At 39.6% G+C, this 12,098-nt stretch overlaps 1 protein-coding gene across 16 annotated transcripts in view; it reads left to right on the top strand.

The window, feature by feature from the left end:
- Positions 1 to 12,098, top strand: part of adgrb2 (adhesion G protein-coupled receptor B2) — a 238,144-nt gene that overhangs the window by 123,328 nt on the left and 102,718 nt on the right. For 15 of the 16 annotated variants that reach the window (XM_051955144.1, XM_022194367.2, XM_051955143.1 and 12 more), the window contains exon 5: positions 8,063 to 8,224. The exons of the other annotated variant lie outside the window; for it this stretch is intronic. In XM_051955144.1, the coding sequence (XP_051811104.1) occupies positions 8,063 to 8,224 (162 nt within the window). The remainder of the gene's footprint in view (positions 1 to 8,062; positions 8,225 to 12,098) is intronic. 16 annotated transcript variants of the gene reach the window in all.

Below are 12,098 nucleotides of genomic sequence, written 5' to 3'. Positions count from 1 at the left end.
GCTGTTGAGTGAGAAGTCAAAGCCCATGACTTTTCTGAATAAACGTAATTCAAAGCAGGACCCGTGGGACGTAATGTCAGGGTCGCAACATGGCGTGCAGTCACATTTTCACCAGTTGCTAAGCAGTTAGTGAATGAGGAAGCATCCATAGGGGGGACCAGACTTTGCTGATTTGCTGCTCACATCTATGCAAATGCAACCGCATGAAAAACAGGTGGCTGTAAGCCTTTAACTTCTCTGTAGGGAGCTTCATTGTTGAACAAGGGCTATAAAAGGTAACGTTTGTGATCATCCTGTATGGTGCCTGAATGAACGTTTTCAATCAGACTTACAGCACTTTAACGATACAGCAATATGTATAAATGCTTTAAATATAGACTAAAGCGGTCCAGCACTGGCGTCACATTCTGAGTGTCCTTGTGGACTTTGTAGGCAGCGTTCATTCATTTCTCTGTGTGCGGCATAGTGCATGTGATTCATCCAGTGTTGATATATGCACATACTCTAAGTGTTGTGTTTGTGACGTCAATGTGTTATTTGGTTTGTTTGCCAATCACACTGTGAAGTCGAGGTGTTGCTTTGACATTCTTCATTCCACTAAATGCCATTAGTGATTCCAAATGCAGTTTTTTGTGCTCTTTATGCACATCTTTGTGAGTTGTCTGTGAGTTTGCATGAAGTGTGCATTCCCATACTTTCACATGTGAGATAGGAGAGTGTTTACTACCTTCTAAAAAACTAAATGGGAGGGAAAAAAGTAAAAAAAGAAGGAAAGTGAGAGGAACATTTTCCTTCCCTGTCAGTGCATATGCTAATCTTGTTTTTATGCAAATGTGCCAGCCCGATTTGTATGTCTAAGTGCCTCATTTTCCATTCAGTGTCGATATTAATATCCTCAGCAGCTCCTTTGATGGGATATTGGTTGCTGTGTTATGTTCCGTTTATTTTTTCATTTCCTCTCCCTGCTCCTCTGATGTTTTCTGACGTGGTTCTGGAGGGGTTTATAGGGGCACTCCAGGGATTGCCTGAATGGGATCACGTCTAATTTAAGTAGACTGGGAATGTGGGGGCGGGAGCAAAAAGACATAAAAGTCTTCAATGAACTTGATGTGATTGAGGGTTTTTTTTTTTATTCATTTATTTATTTTTAAAGTAATTTCATTTTCTTTCATATTTGGGGGGGCTAGGATCTGCATGCTTGTTTGATTTGTTAATCTCTTTATTGCTGGATTCAAACCCTGTCTGTCTTTCGCCTGATGGAAAGTCATAAACAAATATATAGTGCAGTGCAGAGAGGCAGACACAAGCACTCGCACACTAATTAGGACTGCAGTGAAATTCAGTTGACATCACAACTTTCAACTTCAAATGCTTGGAAAAAAAAACACTATACGCTCGCATATGAAACACTCACAGTGCCAATAAGCTTGCCAACATGCTCACTCGAAAAGGAAGTGTTTGAAAATTAAACAACTCTGGTTTCATTTTTTTTAATAGAAAATTGAGTATACAAACGCAGGCACAGCTTGAGACTACCACAGTTGTGCCTTTCAACCCTGATGTTCAAAAAAAAAAAAAACTGCCAAATTCTGTGATTTCTTTGTATAAGATGTTTTTACCCAACATCCACTGTTCTGTTTCACACGCGTTTACTCGCCACAGCAAACATGAAAAAGCACACAGGCGTAACCGAACACACACACACACACACAGACATATACACACACACACACATTTTTGTTTTTCTATACCGGTGGGGACTTACCATTGACTCCCATTCATATCTAACTCCTAACCCATACCCTAACCCTAACCTTAACCATCACCAAATCAATGCCTAACCCTAAACAAACGTTTTTGCACTTTTACATTTTTTATTAACAACAATATGGCCAAGAAAATGGTGTTGCCACCCGTGGGGACCTCATTTTAGGTCCCCACCGTAAGACAAGTCCCCACCTTTATAGCAAATAGTCAGGTCAAAGTCCCCACCTGTATAGCAGAAACAAGTACACACACACAGACACACACACACACACTCCGAGTTTTCAGTCGAGTGTCCTGAGGTTGGGAGAGTGCACTCTGCATGCTTAATTCGGTGGATGGAACTGCCAGAATTTTCTTTCTTTCTTTCTTTTTTCCCTACCATTAATTTGTGTTTGTGCGCAAGTTACGACTTAGAAGTATGGATGTGTTATGAGTGGGAGTGTGGGTGGATATGTCTCTGGGCACATCTCTGTGCACGGCTGTGTGTGTGTGTCTGCACAAGTTAGGCAACATCAAAGAAAAGTAGCTTGGACAGAAAGCCAATGGAGTGAAAACAGACATTTTTTTTTTACTCTGCGTTTTTTATGGGTAAAACCCCTAAATTAAGGTGATACAGATAATCAATTTTAAGTAATGGTCTGGCTCTTGACAAAGCAAACTAGGCAGTAATTGGTCCAGCAAATTAATTTTAGTTTTTTTTTTTCAATATGCGACGAAGTATAAAGCTCTCTTGCCCCAAAGCATGCAAAGTGAAGTAGTACCCCTATCCGTGTTCTATTTAGCCACTGCTCATTTACAATAGATTCAGTGACATTTAAAACACGCAGTGGAACAATAGTGCATAATAAATACGGCGTGTTTGGGTCAGTGCGTAGTCAAATGCAGCAACAACATGCTTCTAGTAATCATTCAAGCGAGAGACTGAGGGTGTATCCAAGGATGTAGTCGTGAACTCATGGCAGAGTCATGCAGATGGCACATGAAACTGCACACACTCTTACATACAGCAGTTTTAAATAATGTAGCCGTGCTGTCCTATGACCCAAGCTGAAACTGCCAGTTATTAATTTCAGGATCCATATGATGGACATGTCCAATTACAGCCAGTGCATCTCAAAGGTAGAAGTGAGAAATTAAAAAAAAAAAAAAAAAGTTGCTCTCGTGTTACAGCACACACCATTATAGGTGAGTATATTTCATAACTGCATATCTGCCCAGCATAGATTTTAAAGACATATTTAGACGACATGAATCCTCATTACACAAAAGCTCATCCCGATCGGTGCTGTGAATATGTGCTCTGCAAAGTGCGTGTGTATGCATATTTTTAAATGAAAAAAGGGTGAGCATGGACTCTCTCTTAACTGAGCTTACTGGTATTTGCATCAGAAATGGAAGGCAGTGCGAGTGAGTTAGTATGCCTCCTTTTCGACAAATTCTTCAGCATACAAAGCTAGGGAATGTAGAGTTCATGAACTCGATTTTGTGACCGAATGTTATGAGGCACGGATCTGTCACGCTGGCTGTTTGATCAGCACTGATCAGTTCATTTAATGCGTTTATTTTCTGCGCTTTGCTGCCGTAAACATCCTCTATTGCACCTCCCACTGTGACTGCAACCCTGATGGCAGTAAACTCCCTTTCAATGTGCACAGTTGAACTAAAAGATGCGCTTTATTATGTTAATTCAGCTACTAGTGTCAACACAAAGACAATGATTTTGATGTAACTGCATTGTTTTTAGTCACTGAAAATATCGCTCAGTACTTACTTGGTCAGGTGGTGCTCAGGTGTATGGGGTTTCCTCTTGATACATTTGTTTATCAGCTTCTACGTTTTTTCCATTCTTGTCCTCATTTCCAGATGATATTTTCCTCCCTCAGTGTGTCCTAGTCCCAAAGCTGCTTCAAGCTTGATTTTATAGGCTAATTGATTGGCTTTGCGCAGTCAGACTTCAGATACACTTCTACTGCGCTTGAGAGATGGAGATTCAATTCGGATGAATAAGTAATGTCTTACAAGCAATCCGGTAGTGCTGCAGCAAAAAGATGTGTATTGTTCTGTTTTGGCTTTTCTCTGCTTGTTATTGTATTGAGTCCTCTGGCCTGTGACAGTCCTGAGGAGGTTTTGCAATTCAGAAGGAGATACCTCAAACTAATCTATTGAATGTCAGTTAAATCTTATTATTAGCATCATGTATTATGTGAAATATTTTGGAAATGAGTTTTATTTCATACTTGATACTGAAATATTTAAACTGATACACTCGGCTGCATTAAAGTACCACTTTTCACACCAGTGACGACTGCCTGAGCCACAGCTTCCTCAGTGGTTTGTGCTAAATTGCAACTGCAAAGCTCAAAAATCACTTTCAACCCTGGAATTATGTGTTTATAGGAACATGACATAAAATTAGAATGCATTGTTATCAACCACAGAACGACTTAGAAATTACAACCATACTTGATATTCAGGATTAGATTGCACCAACTGTTAATGAATCCTTTGGATGTACAGTCAAGTTCTTGCTCCTACTCACTGCAAACTAATGAAGCTGTATCATTCAAATTTAATATGCCTGTTATACAGTATATAATAATAAGTGTATATATAGAGTAATGTGTAAATGAGATACTGGGAACATCTGTTGCACTGTCCAATGCAAAGCAGTCCCTATGTTAACAGAAATGTTAGCATAGGCTAACCTAACTACATTTTGTGTGGGTTTGATGTTATCACCGTAACTTTTGTAACTTCCAATGTTTTATTTCATTTCAAATATCATTTCTATTCATTATTCATCAACATTAAATACCCTCTCAAACATGTTAGTCCTGTTACATATTATAAAGCCATTGGTAAATTGTCACTTGGTTCAGCTCGCTAGATTAATTACTTAAAATGACTGTTTTTAAAATTCCTTTTACTTTTACTCATTGTTTTTGAACAGAGTTGCATGTTCCTAGTGTGTCTCACAGCTCATAAAACATGCATGAGATTATTCTAGGTCTGAAACAATTCCTCGAGTTATTCGAGTATTTTGATTATGAGAATTCCTCTTGGCAAAATTCTCTGAATCGAGGCTTCGCTTAATCCACTTCATGCTAGACCCCATGTCCCTAACTGGCAGACTGCGGTCCGAGTCTGGACCCAGACTTCATCCTATACAGACCCAGACCTGTAGTCAATAAATTATAAAAGGATTTTAAATTGCACGTGACACTTCTATTTTAACCGTTGCACGTTTTCTAGTGTTTACGGCATTGAGCAAATCAAAGGGCTGAACTACGAAGGCAGTTTAAGATGGCAGACCTTCTTTGTGTACATCAGGTCGACAACAACAAACATCTCAGTCAGAGTTAACATGTATGAAAATGGTTTTCAGCTTTCTCTGTTCACTCAGACTTTCATATTCAAACTCGCCACACAAAGAGGAGCATTTAATGCATCATTTGACTCATTTTCCACACAAAATGAATCGATCACAAACAGCTTGTTTTGATGGAGAACAATAAGGAATATAAAAATTTAGGATGGTAAAAAGCGCTACTTGATGTAATGTAAGACCGGAATGCTGGTAGAAAACTGTCAAACGTGTATAATATATTTTACCAATCAATGCAACTGATTATTTCTGACAGACAGCTGCACAATAAAACTATCAAACTTCATACATTGAAACATGATATTGTATTGAAGTGCATGTAGGTCTGATGCGGTCTCATAATGAAGGAAACCTCTTAAATTTGTGGCCAAACGGACCAAACATAAAAATGTGATTTCTGCGTCACTAACTAAATACATGTCTGGTTCCCATGGCTTTAGTTTTAGTTGAATGCACCTGTACTATACTATATATGTAGAATACACTGCAGATGTCCGCCCGTGTTCTGCCAGGACAGTTATTTCTGTCGAACAGCGCACTCACTTCTGCTTTTGATGCTGTAACGTGCATGTCAAGCACAGAATCCAATTACTCGATTAATCACCAGAATAATCGCTAGAATAATGGATTACTAAAATAATCAATACCTGAAGCCCTAGATTACTCCTCTGTTCCCCCCATGTCTCCATAGTCTGTCTTTGAATGAGATGTTAATTTTTGCAGCCTGTTGTGATGTCACAGCAGGACAAGCACTGCTCCCTGCTAGCTCCTCCCCCTTCCTTGAACTCAAGTTTGTCACTCACTGAGCAGCATAGATGCAGAGATATTTCCCTATAGTCTTCTTGTGTGCAGCAGTAATAGTCCAGGTGTATTTTAAGTTACAGATACTGAAACAGCATGTTTAGAATAAGGCTAAAACTGAAGTTATTATAGGTATGGAAGACTGAACAATCTGTGCCGTTATGTGAGCTTTGAATACGCATCCATGGGAAACGTAAGACTTAACTTGTCACCTGTATTTTCAAAGACAAAAATATTCTACTTTTAACAATCATAGATGTCCCATACTGTTTTTCCATAAAAGAAAAGTTTAATTACTTCATTACACATTCTTAAACTGGTATATGCCTGTGTGCTCTGGTGGGAAAAAATCATTAGTATGCAAACATTTTTCAGTTTAAGGCTTCAAACATTTGATGTAAGATGTCGCTTACATCACTGAAAGACTGCTGTCATTGCATGTGCAATGCAGGCTTTAGGTTTCCATATCACACAGGATTGACTTCCAGACTAGTTGTAATATCACAAATCCTGCATGCAGGTGCTCCCCTTAGACTCTGAGCACAGATAACTCTTTCAACAGATAAATTAGAAAACATCCTCCTCATGTTAACTCTGCACAGACATCATTCTGTACAATAGAGCTCAAACATCTGAGAGAGACAATATATACGTAAACACACTGCTTCACTAATGAGCTTATTCTAAAAGGTATTTCATAAAATATGTATTAAGAGAACCACAAATACTTGCTGTAACACTCCTCTCTTCTGCTCTTGCAACATACAGTATATTCTCTTTGTAGAGCACTTTAAAGACACACTGGTACTATGTTTTTCTGAATTTAAGGACATCTCACTATTTACCAGCTTTCTGTATCTCCGTACTTTTTAATACCACCATCTTCTTCTTCTTTCTTAGCCCTCTACTCCTGCTCCTCTGAGCCTTCCTTCACAGAGTAGACTTAATTATTTATCGTCATGATTTATTTAGCTTTGCTCAACGCAGGACCAGCAATCTTCATCCTGCTGTCTCTAACTTTCTCTCCCTCTGTCCCTCCTCCTCTCTGTATCCTGCTTTCCATCTCTCTCTCTCTCTCACTCGGGCTTCTCTCCAAAATCTGCTCCTCTCTCTTTCTTCCACCTCTTTTCAACACAATTTAATCTCCTCTGGCCTTTTGGTTGAAGATTGCAAAATTACCTCATCGTCTTGCTCTCTGTTCTTTTCATTCCATAGTCTTTCTAGCTTTATGAGCTTGAATGTATTTGTGTTTTTTTTCACTTTCATCTCCTGGTTTTTTTTTTTAAATTTAATGTTTACTTATTGGTATTCTCTCTCCTCTCTAGACACTTTTTAATTAATCCTGCCATTCATCTGTTCTGTCTTTGCAAACATATGCATTCCCTTTCCTCTAAATTATCTCTCTCTGCCATTATTTCCTCTATTACGAGGTCTCCAAATGATTTTTGAGTAATTGTGCTTGTGAATGTGTGCGCGCAAATTTGTGTCTTCTCCCTTACATGGCGTCTGCCAGTGCCACATACTGGAAACACGGATCAAGTACATAAACTTCTACAAGAACTAGCGCTCGGTTGAGCAGCGTCTCGGGTTCATTATCTGCAAAGTTTCTGTCCAACTCCACTGCTCATTTATTGGATTTTTAGTCGTTTCCAACTTCATCTCGCGGAAATGGGACAAGATGTGTAATAAAGAAGGAAAATGAGGAGGAGCATTTTAATGGTTGGCTGAATGAAAGCTCCTATAATTTCACAATCAAACTTACCGCATTCATTTCTTCGTCTTGATTCAAGCTGCATAACTGCATGACATAAAATAGCAGAGTGTCCATTCCTAACCTTCATTTTCTTTCGTGCAGTAACATATAAGTGCAACCTCATGCTCGGTGTGTCTTTTCCTTTGCAACTGGAATGATTTCAGGAGGTCAGAAGGTCACCTTATTCATGTTTATTTTTTTTAAGGAATGTGCTCATACTCATTTAATCGCTCTTTTCTCTCATTCTCTAACCCTCTTACCTGTGATGGGATGCTCCACCCCTTCTCCTCCCTTCCTCCCTCATTCCTCATCCCTGTGTCATGTGTGTTTGTGCGTCATAATTGTGGGTGTCTCAGTGCATGGGCTGCATGAGGAGTGGTCGACATGGAGTCTGTGTTCTGTGACCTGTGGGCGGGGCTCCAGGACTCGAACCAGGAACTGTGTGGACGGAGGCGGGGTCGTGGCTTGTGGACAGCCCGAGAAACAGACCAAACTCTGCAACATAGCAGTGTGTCCTGGTTAGTACCATCCCCATCAACATGATACACCCAGTCTCTCTCTTCTCTCTCTTTAAGGCATCAGCTTCTCTTCTTTTCCTTTCAAGTCATAAGAATCAAAACCAAAAACACTGTCACAGCTGAATTTACATGCATTTACATTTATATTTTATGCTCTTACATTGTCGTTCTTCTACTGACAAAATGTCTGTGGTCAGTTATTGCTTTTTTCATCATCAAAATGTCTGAATAGAAAAGAAAAACTGTTTAACCGTGTTAGCGTTGTGTCTCTGTTGAGACAGTTTGTTTTTGTCTAGTTGGGTGGTTAAACATTTTCCTTCATTTGCATTGCTCTCTTCACCGTCTGATGATGGACAAAAAGTTTAAAATGTATTTTGTGTTTATATTCATCTGTTAGCAAACTACTAGAAATATAACACATTTAACACAACAAAACGCAACATTTGGCTTAATTTCGATTGACCTGGTATGATTACAAGACTGTTAATTTTATTTATAACATCCTAGACAGAAAACTGAAAACGTCCCTTTCTTCCCGCTCTGCAGACATGGTATAAAGCCAGCCTAGCTACCATCTTTCCTGCCTGTTCATTTTCACTGCTTTTACTCTTGCATCCTCACCAGAGTTTTCAGCTCTGTCTTCATCTGTGGTCAGTCATGGGTTTCATGCCCACTTTTCAAACTCTCACTCACCTGTAGACTCCCAGCAAAGCCCATAGGTTGGACTTATATGCTTCTTCCATGGTTGGCTTGGTTTAGATTGCTGAGCAGTTCTGCCGTGCAGCTCCTCAGTTACTGTCTCTGAGACTACCTATTAGGCCTATACCTTGTCAAGAACAGCAATAAGTCACTGGTGCAGCCCCATCTAATCCTGCTGTCGAGGGTACCTCAGGACTTTATTCCAATCTGACTCAGGCTGTCCAGCTGAAACGTCTTTATCAGGCTGCCACTGGAGTGGAATACGCCTCACCAGCGATTGAAATAAAGCCTTAATGCAGCCGACTCTGAAGAAACACTGGGACAAGCTTTGAACAACAACTACTGTAGCCTGTTGCAGAGCAGCTTTCTAGATAAAGACGTCACCTCAGATGTAAATACTAGCAGCATGTGCCTTTTATTAGGCATAGCTCTCTGACTTTTAAAAACTTGAGGTATACTTAAAGGATAAGTATTGTCTCTGTGCACTTTTAATTTTGCATTTCAAGTGCCCTTTTAGAAAAACACTTACTTTGAAAGCATTGACATTAGAAAAGGATATTTATTTCAGTGATTTAATTTGCTCTGGCTTTCTGTATTGTCAGACTATAAATGGATTCCACATCGGAGTACAGGCATTAATGGACGCACAGACATTAAAACATAAGACAGCTCAAAACAAAAATGGTGGCTGCTTTCTGTATAATAACCTCTTATTTTTCCCCTCGAATCGATTTCAGTCCAAGGGAGAGTGTGTTTGCTTAGTGTGTAATCACTCACAGCCTGAGCAATTATCACAGGGTAAGTGCTTTTTATTTAATGCTGCTAAGACAAAGAATTGTGTATCATTTTTCCCTGGATGGTGAAAGCATGCACCTTTACACTTAAATGAACACTGCTGGAGCCATCGGAGCTGGAGATTTTAGTGTCCTCACCTTCCCTACTGACCAATACATATACACATATATATATGATTTTGCTTGTTGTTTTTTTATGTTTTCCAAAGCTGAGGTTTGATAAGGTTAATATTTAAATAAAACAAAAACTGTCCCCATCGCCCGACAAAGAGGCTGTAAAGTTGTGTCGCAGGAAGGGACGAAAAGGGAGACATTGTAATCTAAAGTATAGCCTCCGGGATGTTTTGCTATGCTGTTTTGGGAACAGTGATGGAAATAGAGGGTTTGCGAGAAAGGGTAGGCTCTTCTTCGGAGGGCCTTGAGGAAATCTATGCGTGTGTGTGTGTGTGTGTGTGTGTGTGTGTGAATCTATCACAACAGATTCAGCCTGCTTTTGGGAGTTCAAAGGCAACGGTCCTTTGAAATGATGAATACCAGCATAGGCCTTTTGGCACAAACGACCATGCATGGAGAATAAAGCTTTGATGGATCTCGACTAGATATGTTTGTGTGCGTATGTGTGCACGCATGCTTGTGTGTTTGTCTCAATAATTTACTCTCACTGCAGATTGCACACATAAACCTTATGCTAAATCTCACAGCGTGGCCTGTGCTGTTTATGCTACATTCTGCCTCACCAACGTAGATTTGAATTCATTCAGAATTGACGCTTTTACTCGAATTTGTCACCTTTTGTCACAGTGGCTTATTTATTATCGAGACACATGCTAAGCTTACACATCAAACAAACGCATGCACACGTGGGCCGAGCTGCAGTTGTTACAGCTGTTGCATCAAACAAAGTGAGAGTAAAAAGTGCCAGCATGCATAATTAATTTGATCATAATAGGCCTTTATGGAATACTAAATATGTCTGTTATGTGACACCTTGACACCTTCCTTTTTTGCTCACAATATACATCGTTTGCTTCACAGTCAAACATATGCAGAGATTAATGATTTTGACTTCAACACAAGCAAACTGAGAGTCGGTGGCTTTGGCAAGTGAACAGCTTCCTACCAGAGAGCTGCCATGCTGCTTTCCAGCTTTAGTACAATCACTGTAAATATGCTGTTTGTGTTTTTGTCTGTTGATGTGGCACTTTTGCTGTTCCTGCTGGGTCCTGTCTTTTCATATATGCATGATAGCCCGGCCAGAAGTTATGTAGTTCTCGCTCGTTCTCATCGTCTATTGCGTTGCGCACAGCCCACTCATGTATCAGTGGTTGTGCACACTCGTGTGTTTAAGAAGCGGGCACTGACAGAGAGACTGAAAATGTCTCTAATTAAATCCTATTTTAGACTCGCCAGTTTTATTAATCAGGATTACCCTTGGGAAGTTTCACATTCACGCTTCCGTTCAGTTCAGTCCTTCTGTACATACCATCTCCTCAACGCAGCGTTGGCTCAGGCTCGTTGCAACACTGTACAAGTCACACACAACGTGACTGACCACATTACCAAGGAGAGCTGGCAATGCCTTTACACTTGGGAGAAGCAGACAAATACATTTACAGCACTGTGCGTCACATTTTTTTCCTGCTACTTAAAGCTCCTGTGTGTTGAGTTTGTGCCTCGATATATCATTCTGAGCCAGAACAGGGAGAGTTTTCACTCTGAACTGATCGTCTTGTTAAGAGTGTAGAGAAATACTGTACAAATGAACAGCACATACACCAGAGTTGTTCATTTAGATTTACTTTTCCATTACAAAAGTCCTGGTGCCTTGTAAGTGTTATCCTTAGTGGTAGTATCCTTTTTAAAAGTTTCATTAGGAATAACTAAGCTTAAGTCATTCTACATATGAAGCCGCTTTTAAAGCTACTACTTGTAGGACTGTTTATTTATTTTCAGCACAGATTAGTCACCACGCTACGGAATTATTTCTACCACATTAATTTAGCTTGACTCAAGCTCACATTAAAATAATCAAATGATAATCAGTGTTTCAATGATGTCACCTGTAATCTTAAAGCTGCAGTCCTCTATCTTGTTCTATTTACATCCTATCAAATGTATCTGTAATGTGCTCCTTGGAGAATTCTCGTTCAGCGTATCTTCTTTCAGTTTCATGAGGCATTTTAATGTCTTTTAGCTCTTTGCTTCTTTATTTTACTGTTTTGGCTCAGTTTGCTTCAACCTTGTTATCTGGCAGCATTTTCAAGCTTTGATAAATCCCTTGTATGTTACCAAAAAGCAAATTTAAACGATGTAAAATTTCGCTGCTGAAGAGCTGAACGCTGTATTTTTCTCTGTAATCCGTGGGGAACAAAACAGAGCTA

The sequence above is a fragment of the Acanthochromis polyacanthus genome, chromosome 11 (genome assembly GCF_021347895.1).
Source record: "Acanthochromis polyacanthus isolate Apoly-LR-REF ecotype Palm Island chromosome 11, KAUST_Apoly_ChrSc, whole genome shotgun sequence".
NCBI classification, from domain to species: Eukaryota; Metazoa; Chordata; class Actinopteri; family Pomacentridae; genus Acanthochromis; species Acanthochromis polyacanthus.
This window is presented reverse-complemented; position numbering and strand designations above follow the sequence as displayed.